The sequence below is a fragment of the Haliotis rufescens genome, unplaced genomic scaffold (genome assembly GCF_023055435.1).
Source record: "Haliotis rufescens isolate VD_foot unplaced genomic scaffold, xgHalRufe1.0.p SCAF_1, whole genome shotgun sequence".
NCBI classification, from domain to species: Eukaryota; Metazoa; Mollusca; class Gastropoda; order Lepetellida; family Haliotidae; genus Haliotis; species Haliotis rufescens.
In genome coordinates this window covers 27789286-27800704 of record NW_025963779.1, presented here as the reverse complement: position 1 = coordinate 27800704, position 11419 = coordinate 27789286, and the positions used below count along the sequence as shown (strand labels likewise).

The 11419-nt window shown below is 40.0% G+C and overlaps 1 protein-coding gene across 1 annotated transcript; it reads left to right on the top strand.

The window, feature by feature from the left end:
• Nucleotides 1-790: 790 nt before the first annotated feature.
• Nucleotides 791-10761, top strand: LOC124149479. Its single transcript, XM_048403972.1, has 7 exons — nucleotides 791-854; nucleotides 1125-1170; nucleotides 1558-1708; nucleotides 4401-4554; nucleotides 6910-7064; nucleotides 9940-10088; nucleotides 10536-10761. The coding sequence occupies exons 1-7, from the start codon at nucleotides 827-829 to the stop codon at nucleotides 10678-10680; spliced, it is 828 nt and encodes a 275-aa protein (XP_048259929.1). The 5' UTR covers nucleotides 791-826; the 3' UTR covers nucleotides 10681-10761.
• The last annotated feature ends 658 nt before the right edge of the window (nucleotides 10762-11419 follow it).

The window sequence follows — 11419 nt, the reverse complement described above, 5'->3', positions numbered from 1 at the left end:
TTATGGCAACATCATATCAGAACCACTGGCAACAAGAATGGGCATCCATCAGCGACTATGTTTGTCGTAAGATGTTGTTATCATGAAATTTGTGCTATTCACTTGTCATTAAAACATTACTGACATTCAAATTTACTTTTTTTATCTTTACACTCCTGCTTTCCAGGTACTGATCCGTCGGACCCGTGAAGATCCGGGGTAGAATAGGTCTTCAGCAACCGATGCTTGCCGTAAAAGGTGACTATGCTTGTCGTTAGATGCGACTAACGGGATCGGGTGATTTGGCTCGCTGACTTGGTTGATGCATGTCATCGTATCCTATTTGCGTGGGTCGATGCTCGTGATGTCAATTACTGGATTGTCTGGTCCAGACTCGATTATTCACAGACCGCCGTCATATAGCTGGAAAATTGCTGAGTGTGGCGTTAAACAACAAGCAAATGTACAAACATTATAATCTAGCCAAATCCACATATGTTCAATATCTGGGTTTTTCTTTCATAGAGGCAAAATGTTTTGGGTAACTGCTTCATGGCAATTGTCTTTTTACAGCCCATCGTTTCAAGACATCAAGCATGTCCACAGAACATTTTATTTGTTATTGCAAAATTGGAACAAATTATTAAACAATATTAAAATAATAAAAGTCCCATTAGGTATTTAGTAGGAGAAAACATTTGCTATATCTCAAGAGCTGATAAAAACATGGAGACTTGACACTGAATTGTGGTAGAACAAATTCTTATCACGAAACAGTTGCGTCATGTAATCTGTGGTTATATAATGACAAGGGCCAAGGAACTTAGTTCGCGTTAAGAGTGCAACGATGTTGGTTCTCTTTCTGTATCTTGCAGGTAAATATCAGCGGACGAAACCGATCTTTAAAGGACTCATACAATGTTTAATGCGTATATATTCACGTGTATCTCTTCAGTATTATGTATTTGTTATTTTAATATATTCTTTTAATTGAATCACACAAAAAACAACTTTTATAAAGCCTAGGTCGTATAGATATTGAGTAAATTAGCTATAACCTTAATTTATTAATTTATAAATCAAACACCGCTCTATGATGTATATTCGTATCTCTGATATTGTTTGTACATTTTTGTCGATTGCAGTCGCGTCTGCTTATTCGCCGCTACCTGATGACGTGGTTACCAACAGGTGCCTTGTCCATATCTGTCACTCACAACTACATATCAAGCAAATTCTGACGTACAGGGATCGCATATGAAAATACATGCTGTAACACAGCTAAATGGTTACCTTGAATGTTATAAATTTTGCAAAATTTGTTTTAATATATATTTTTTCAATAAGCATATATTATTAGGTCTCTTCAAGGTTTCTCAAGTTTTCGATGACATTTGCAGGACAATATGGTAATTTAAACGTCACATATAGTCTATGCAGTTACATATGACTGCGTTGATCGCCTGTTGATCAATTGTTTTCTCTATAACTTGTCCTTGTCCTTCATTCAACATATAGGACCGCTCACATCTAAACTGAGCATCTAAGACTCAGTTACCTTACTCGTTGTTACTACAGGACCGAATGGATAGGCACCAAACGTGTAGCAACTACATTTAGACACAAGTACGTCACCCACAACGGCGGCATAAATGACAACACGTTCAGTACCCTCCCCTACATCACCATCACAGCCACCAACCACGTGTCGGATGAGGCTCTACACAAGGTAAGGTGTTGTTGGTAATTTCTCAAATGTGGACTACAGTTTATAGTTAGAAAGAACAAACGTTCTTACCGTCGGGTCTGTAAACAAATTTCAGCAATGGAAGAAACCTCCACAGAGGACCAATTCCAGAAATGCAGTAATCCTTTGACTTTTCATTGACTTTTTCCGAAAACAATATTTTCATAATTTCTATCATTTTAAATTGCTTTATTCCCCGCCCGGCAATATCATTGCACCATTACCCATTGCAAGAAAAGCATGATTGAAAAATGTTCACGTCACTATTTGGATCACATATTGGCGATGCGACGTTAAATGTAAAACTCAACCATATCGTGAGTTTCGTTCTTCATATGAAAAGTAAATCGATCAATATTTGTGTATGTCTCGTAATATATCCAGAGCAAATTACATGCAGTGATATTATAAATAGAAGATAATTTGTAAATGTTGGACAAGCAATTGAAACACCAGATGATTAAAGTTTCAGTTACTGCCGATTTTGTGGTATGGTACATAATATGTATTGATCCTAGGTTCCAACATATTTTTACAGTGGTCTTATTCTATAATCTATTGCTGTTTCTCTCATAACATGAGTATGTAAGCACCAAAATCAGTGCTCGTGGATTTCAAACTGTACGACCTACATCTCTTCGAACTTCCTCCTTCATCGAGGTGATACGTCGTATTATAACTAAAAACTGTTCAAATCGGCGTTCAACCCAAGACCGCCTCCGTGGTCAAGTGGTAGAGCGTCCGCCCAGAGAGCGGAAGGTCCGGGGTTCGATCCCCGGCCGCTTCATACCAGAAGACGTTAAAAGACGGTACTTGTTGTTACCCTGTCTGGCGCTCGGCATTAAGGGGCTAAAACAAGGACTGGTCGGCTCGGAGTCAGTATACTGTGTCTGAGTGGGGTATTCATGTTAAACTGCGGCATGGTATCTCAGTGAGCTAGCACTATAAATCGACATCAGTCCGGACTAGTACAATCAGACACACATACACGTGCAACACGTCGCCATATAAGTGCAATAATCTTAGAGGCAACGTTAAACCCCATCTAACCCAACCCACCTGATCAGTACATGTCAGATGATAACGGACGAACTGAGGTTCAAGAAAGCCAGTCAGACAACTGGACGGGGGAACTCTGAAACTTCAGTAGCCCGGTTGCCCAGTCCCAACCTTTTCACATTTAGCTAACAATGAACACAGATGACTGCAGAAGCGTGTAAAACATCATTCATCTCAATTACATATATAATATGACATAATACGAATAAATAACATAAGTTATATACTGCTTTGACAGCTAGTCCTCCATGTTGGTAACTAGGAATAAACTACAGGATTCTGGTCACACACCTTGTAAGGACTATTTGCCATCCACTCTGTGCTTACATGAAAATATATCAATCGGTTACGAGGGCAAAAACGGCGATAATATATCGCACAATTTACAATTGCCAGTTTAGAGCTGTGTATAAGCTGTCTAATCAATCCTCGTATTAACCATTAATAATATCTCAGTTAACTGCCTTCATAGTAAGGCTATGAGAAGTGCATGTTATAATGGAAGTACGGCCAGGCAAGCGGGTGCTCCTAAAGGCCAACTGTAAGCAAAAGCGTCAAAACGTTTTCCATAATTATACGAAATCTCTGCTGACGTTGCATTTTTGACGTATGGGTTCGGATTAAACAGTCCGGCCAGAAAATCAGCTGTCACATATCAAAGGGTAAACTTCCGTTTACCCTACTGATATTACAGTTAACTATGGGGAAGCACATGGCAAAACATGTCGGGTACCAAAAGACAATTATGAACTTCTCGCCTTTACATAGGTACATATTATGTGATACATTGTCAATAGTGCGGTGTACGAGATTTTACTAGCTGAATGTGTTTGTACACCAAGACCACGACACCATACGGTAACGTAGAGTGCACAGGATCATTTGTGACGTCACAAGCAAGTGACATCACATAAAATAAGTCTTCAGCAATCGATGCTTGCTGTAAAAGGCTATGCTTGTCGTAAGAGGCGACTAACGGGATCGGGATCGGCTGACTTGGTTCAAGCATGTCATCGTATCCCAATTGCGTGGATCGATGTTCATGATGTCAGTCTGGTCCAGAATCGATTATTTACAGACCGCCGGCATATAGGTGGAATATTGCTGCGTGCGGCGTTAATAAACAAACAAACAAACGCATAAAATAATATTATGATTACAGTACAGGCCTACCGTCAAATTTTCTTGGTTATCACAAGACACCGCCTGGCCAATGCGATAGCTAGATTCTTTGAGTAATAGTTTTTTGATTTTTGCCATTTTAGAAGTTGATGAGTAAGTACGAAACGTCGCTATATGCAATAAACCGGCAGTTGTTATTCATAGAGTAATAATATGTCATCCAGACATTAGGGATGAGTTTCCTCTTTCTGTTGTTAACTGAACACACACTTGAAATCCTCACAACAATGACATTGTGTGAGATGTATGAGTATGTATTTACAGCAATTGTGTATTAGATTTGACAGTCATATATGACATCGATATGGGAAACAGACATAACAAGCATACGCTTCACCTTCTAAGCATTATCACAGAAGCGTTTATCATACAATGTTTTGTAGTCATCTTCATTGTACTAATATCTAGTACATGCATTCTTTCGCATTTGCAGGCAGCACTTGACGTCAGTCTGGTGGTACGCAACATGCCTGATGACGTGTTTAACGGTATCGCCACGTCACATGGGGTTGGCATCTTCTCCAAGTCCGAGGGGATGGTGGTCTACCCTGAAAACGCCCATCTAGCTGACACTGCAGCATGTAGCGGTATGTTGACACACGTGACGGATACTATTCGAAGTTTGAAAGTAGTGAAGTTTGGATAAAATGTATAATGAGCAAGTGAGTTAAAGTTATACATCGCATCGGCAATATTGCAGCAACATCGCGATGAGAACAGGTTAAGCATTACTAAATTCCTGTCAACAAAGGCCAGTAAAACGGAAGGGTAGATATCACAGTTAAAGTATAAAACAAACCATATCAAATTTATAACATCATTATTCTACAGACTTAGTGGTATCAATTAAAAACAGGATATGGTCCACCAGCCACGATAAAATGTATAAATGCACGTAGTCGCATGTATCTGACTTCTCTGAGTTTGATTATGACTTCTTGAGATAAAGGTAGTCTAAATATTATATATTATATTACATCAGAAGATAACGTCAATGTTGTCATTATTATTGTATTTCGGTAGATGATCAAGTTTTTCTTTTCAACAAAAACATAATACAAAATTCCGAATGATAAAAATTGTAGGTTATGGGTTTGACAATATATTGAACCAGAATAATATCGACTATTACAGCCTATTCACGACTGAAAAAAAAGAAAAAGAATAGTCGAACTCAGAAAAAGCTTTAAATTGATCTAAGCACATACGAGCGGTCACAGTGGCTGAAAAGTTCTCAGTCTAATTATATAATGGCCTATTATCATGACTGTATACAGTTGAATCAAGGTTTTGCCTCCGATTCACAGAAAGCGTTGTTGGCGACGAAGCGGCAAGCGACAGTTCTTGACCATGATCATGATTGGGGTGGTAGTGTAATGATGTGGGGCGTAATCACACATGACAGACACACTGATTTGGTTTTTATGAATGTGGACCTATGAATCGCCAGCGATTTGTTGACGTAAATCTGCCTACTGTACCGACAAAACATGCAAACGTGCTTGAGTGCTTGAGTGCCTTAATCCACAAGTGTAGAAGGCTTCCACTTGGTGGTGTGAAACATCCTCCCTATCAGAAGTGACGTCATCTCCATTTGAATAAAGCTTGATAACCAGTTCCTTCATGAGGTTTGGAAACATGTGGACTATCTGACAGTGCCAAATCTTGTAGATGCGGAGGACGTTCACCCACTTATGTACAGGTATATTGTCCTGGCTGATGTAACAAGACACATTAGTGATTGTTCCACGGCGTTTAGCATTGATATTACCATGCAGTTGGTTCGCAGATTAGCGTCATATTGGCAAGTAATGGCCTTACATTACCTTTGGAATCCCAAAACTGACGCCATCACCTTTGCCTTCCTCGGAGGCTTGTGCATTTGGTTCAGATACCGCCTGTAAGGATGTGTAAATAACACATGTAAACTGTTGAGTGTGTAGTATACCTCCTTCGTATTTAGACTCAGAACTGTTCTGCCACCCCTCGAAAGTACAACACCTTTTTACAGTGGTTAGAAAGCACGTGGAAGACAGTGAGCAGAGTATGTCTTTCTTATTTGTTGAGAATGATGACAATATACCATTGACATGCCAAAAGCAAAGTCGATTGTACGATTCGGACTGTATAAGGACAGTGATTACAGTCCCGATGATCTACTTTCAATGCATAGCGTATTTTCAATACCACATTGACTGCCGCCGATGAATATCACTTTTGATCATATTAAAGGTCATGGGCTAATAAATTCTAGTGTTATATAAACTGTCGTATGATTTCATGTAGTACATATTACCCTTTGGGTCGAGCACTGAATCAATAAAGTCTTGAATGACCTTCAGTCATCACTATTAAGGTAGCCCTGCATCGTTGTGTACTGGTCTAACTGTGGTCGTATGACATGTTTGCAAAAAAAGCTGAAATTGAGACTCAATGTTATTTAACCGGTGCATAAACTGTTCCCATTAGAGAAATGCACCCCTTCGGCGTGCCGGAACCATGTGATAGTTTCGCCCTGATTTTGATTCCTGTTTTGTCAGCACAATTTTCGTGCGCGTGGGTTTCACAAAAGTGGTCAAACCACATTGGGCTGTCCTTCCACATTCGGATGACAGGATGTGAACTAAGCCAAATACAGCGACGTTGAACTCAGGTCGGTCACTCACCTATCTGATTGGAGGCTGCCTGTAATTTCGCCAAACCGAAAGTAATTTGTATCAGAAAATGCATGACTGTATGTAAGATTGGGCCTTCTAGGAAGCTGCTTCCGCTTTTGAAACTAAAAGCGACAAAACACATTCAATTTTCATAGAAATCTCCGCTAAAAGCATAGTCGATAGTACGAGTCCGACTATAATCATGAACATGTACTATCAAGAACTCGGCAACATTTTTCGAGTCGTTTTGTGGCAAGACATTGTCGATTTCTCGTTTGGCACCAGGTAGATGCGATGGAGCGTGCAGCTACACGTGTACTGTTGACAACCGGAAGTGGACAACTATTGCCGGTCTAACCAATCAGCGTTCCTCTGTGCTGGACGACAATGTGTTGTGTGACGCCACAAGGAAAATCTGCTCATCCACGAGTTTGGCCATCTGACAATGAGATACATGCCCAAGAGCTGGAATAGCAAGGTGATGCAGACATGTATTACTGATGATAGTTCACTGAAAGAGAAGTCTACTATGTTACTGTGGAGAGAGTAGCAGTCTTATTGTGTAGTATTATAGTGACTGGCTAATGGATAATTTAGGAATCGTTTTAACACACCTTAATAATGATAACAGATCCATGCTTTCATCCCGAATCGAATAAATTCATTGCTAAATAAAACTTTTTGAAATGACTCATTATCTAAACACAAAAGAAGGTAATGCATATTAGCGAGAGAAGAGAAAGAATTATTCTTTACGCTAGTCCATTTTTTTCAGGTTTGTACATCAAACACAGAGAAATACTTTACTTTCATTATCTCATATTGAACTCGTCAAGAGAAATCATTCGTTTGTTATACCGAAATTCACTTTAAAGTTTATGGAGCACTCTTCTGTTTCATTAAACCAATACATTGCTGGTCAGTCAACATGAGAAATACACTCCCTAGGTAGGGTTGTCTCCCTTATACTGAGCACTGGTCCCAATAGGCAGTCAGGAGTAGCCTCCCTTTCCATCCTTTTACAATACGTTGTTACCAAGAGTTTAGAGGAACCACAATGATTACATTTCACCAAATAAATTCAACATTTACGACTTTATTTTAACGTTTTTATATCTTTTCACTTTACTTTGTAAAGCCATAGTGAATGTGAGCTGTAGAATGAACTATGTGTGGAGCAGGATGTGGCATCATGGCCTGCATTGACAGGTTGTACACACCAGCTGACATGGAAACTTCACTAGAACAAACCAGGGAGGATACACATCTACACCTGATGCACTAGTTGTGGGCACTGATGCTAAAGTAGCTGCACTTTCTTTATTTTCTGCATCTTCTGTCACACTGAAATCAGTTTCTTGCATAAGTTTCTGCATGAAAAAATCGTTGGAAACTGGTATCAAGTCACTTTCTTTCTTAGCAACATTTGACAGAACTTACCCTAACATATTACACATTTCATGATTCTTCTCTTCACTCGTATTCCTGGCATAATGTTTAATTGATGTCTCTGATTGTGGATACTTACAGTCCTGATGTGTCTAGCCTCTATTTCCTTGTTCTCAAGCACAGTTATACATGTTGCTCCTATGCAGTGATTGGTTTACATTTGTGACAGGCCTGCCTCTTTACAAATCATCATCATCTTCCCCGATGTATTATGACCAACACGGGTGTTGTCGTACCATATGCCAATACTGGGACGTTTTTCATTGGTCTTTGCCATAAGCTTTCATTGTCAGGATTATGGTTTGACAAGTGCTTTTCCAATGCAGCCACTGGACACTTTGGGCTGCCTGCAAATTAAAAAAGACAAGCAATAAAATATCCGAATAGAAGAAAATTGATACTTAAGTATATATTTTCACATGTGATAATTCAGATTATTTACATAATTGAAAGAAACATATTCAATACTTTGTAGAATTTACACAAAAACATTGCTAATATAAGATTCAGTTGGTAGACATAGTAGATCTTAGTAAATTGAGTACTTAGTAGGTAAAAATAGGTGCAAATTTCACAAATATAAATAATTATAATTGTAGATGATGTTCTTAGATTGTATACATACCTAGTATCATAGATTCTGCCTCCCGCACCAACAGCAACATCATCTCCTCCGAGGTGTTTTTGTATTCATAAAAGCGTCGATTTTGGGATGTTGGGATTCTCCGCTCCTAGTCATTTTTTGACATCTCCCGGAGGTTTTCCCGCCCCTTTCTGCAGGTGTTGAACATAAGATCGAAGAAGACTTTCTTCTGAAGCCCGTGTGGGGTGTCTGTGGACAAGGCTTCACTTCCTGTCTTCCTCTGTGGTGATGTCCTTATGCTGTGTCTCCTCTTTGCCTACTTTCTTTATCCCCACAAGAACGGCTCTGAACATGTCATTAACGGGCCTAAACCGAACATCTTTTATGATACCAAAGTTTCTCATCTTTTGGAAGTACCTTTTCAGTCCAAATCGAATACTGACCTTCGATGATCGACTGTAAACGTCTCCTTTCTTCTTCCTGATTTCATTCGCTGTGCAGAGTTGCGTCCCTTGGGCACTCCAGAAACCTATGATTGTGGGTTCGAATCCCAACTCGCCCCGATTATGTTTCTAGGTTTGTCAGCACCATACCCGTGCTCGTGGTTTTCACCGAAGTGGTAAACGTCTGAGACCTGCGTCACTTCGCGCTTTCCTCCACACAAGTTGACACGCCGTGATATAACTGGAATATTGTTAAAAGCGGCGTTAAATCCAACTCACTCACTCACTGTTCCTGATTTCGGCAAAAAACTTTCTTTTGAAGTCACTGACAGTCGTCTCCTCCTCGTCGACGAGTTCACAGTGATCGTCTGGGCGTCCCCTCGCTGTCTTAATAACAGCGTTGGTGTTGCTGCTGTCTCTGTCATCCAGCATGTCAACAAGAATCTTCTTCCGACATAACGGAGAAACGTCAAATGAGGCGGGACGCCATTTTGACTCAACATTCATCACGTGACAGGTCAATATTGATCATGTGACGAGACAATATTCGAGGTCTGTGTCAGTCACATGTTCTTGGGGTCAACATCGAAAAGTATTGTTTCGTCACGTGGTGGGGATTAACCAATAGCATTGCAAGATTCTTAAAACAGGTGTTACAAATACGTTTAAGACGTCGATGTTTATGTTTTGAAGTGCAAGTCCATGCTTATGTCACTAGCGAAGAGTGGGCCGTACGAAGGGGTTCTTAGCTCCGAGTCCAATTATGTGTACACCACCATGACTTTACTTTAATATTAATATTATTGCTTCACACATTCACTCATTTACTCTCATTTATAGATTCTTGCTGCATACAGTAACGCTCGCAGTCATCGTCTGTGGACACTTGGCGTGTACGGAATGGTGAATGCTGATGAGTACTGGGCTGAGGCAACTGCCTCCTTCTTCATGGCTGTCATTAGGACGGACGTCACGGCTGGCATGAACATGTGACTACCAGTTTTGTCCCTGCACCTTTTAATAATATCGTTAATGGCGTCCGCGTGGTCATGTCGTACTTTTAAATGCCTCGTTAATGTACTGGGGCGGTCGGGAAGCCCAGTGGTTAAAGCGTTCGCTCGTCACGCCGAAGACCCGGGTTGGAATCCCGACATGGGTACAATGTGTGAAGCCCATTTCTGGTGTCCCCCGCCGTGATATTGATGGAATATTGCTAAAAGCGGCGTAAAACCAAACTCACTCACTCGTTAATGTACTTCCTGTTCTTGTGATGCTTATTAATTTCCTCACTTTAACAGAATCCTTCTGAGAGTACATCATAAACGTCTGGTTCATTAAATGATGAGGAATGTATACTTCTACAAAGTTATGACATTATATAATTGGCAAAGGTTATACTGTATATCAAATAGCAAAATATAAATCGTCTATATTAGGTGTGGCACATCCAGCCCATGTTCGTCCGAGGCGGCTGCTAGAGACTACTTGAAGAGACATGACCCGCGATTGTATGAAGTCCTGGAATACGCCTACACCAACAACAGACCACAGATCAGGAGCGGCCTCAAGCCATGCATTTAATCTGCTAGTATACCTGCTAATGAAGATGTTTGTACATACATATTGTATGAAAATGTACACGCAATAAATTCTTGAAGCGCATGTTTATCACTATTGTAGTCTTTCTTTCTCAATATTTGAGAAGTCAAAATTGTAAATGCCTTCTTTCAATTCTAACGAAAAATATGTCAATAAAGGTAAAACATGCATCACGGATAGCGGCAGAAAGACACACTGTATACAAAAATAACATATAATATTTAAAATTGACATGACCTTGAATGCCTGCAATGTTCACACGTTGAAAATGATGACAATTATATTATATTATCATTGTTTGAACTTTCTGAATGAAGTTCTCAACCATCTGTAGAGGTTTTGTTGTTACAGATGGTGAAGACACTGGGCTCCTCTGGACAGACGCTGTTGTGCTAACCATCTGTAGAGGTTTTGTTGTTAATGAGAAGATCCCCTATTTGAGTATCGAGTGAGTGAATGAGTTTGGGGTTTGGGGTCACCTTGAACAAAATTCGCAATTGTGTCAATGTGGAATGCCTACATCGTACACACATAAAACCTAACTTTCAGTCATTCCGATGTTTCCAAACGCGGAGTCTACAACCCAGTAAAAGTTAGTAGTTACTTGTTAGTGCCCCCAGAAGTAATTCCTGCATTTTACAGAATAGAAAAAGAGAACATATGCACACACGCACGCACGCAGGCTCGCAAGCACGAACACGTGTCAACATCATCATCATCA

Coding starts and splice junctions, on each gene's coding strand:
- LOC124149479 (XM_048403972.1), top strand. CDS start 827: ATGTTGGTTCTCTTTCTGTATCTTGCAG. Junction 1,171..1,557: donor GATGACGTGGTTACCAACAG/GTGCCTTGTCCA, acceptor TTGTTACTACAG/GACCGAATGGATAGGCACCA. Junction 4,555..6,909: donor TGACACTGCAGCATGTAGCG/GTATGTTGACAC, acceptor GTTTGGCACCAG/GTAGATGCGATGGAGCGTGC.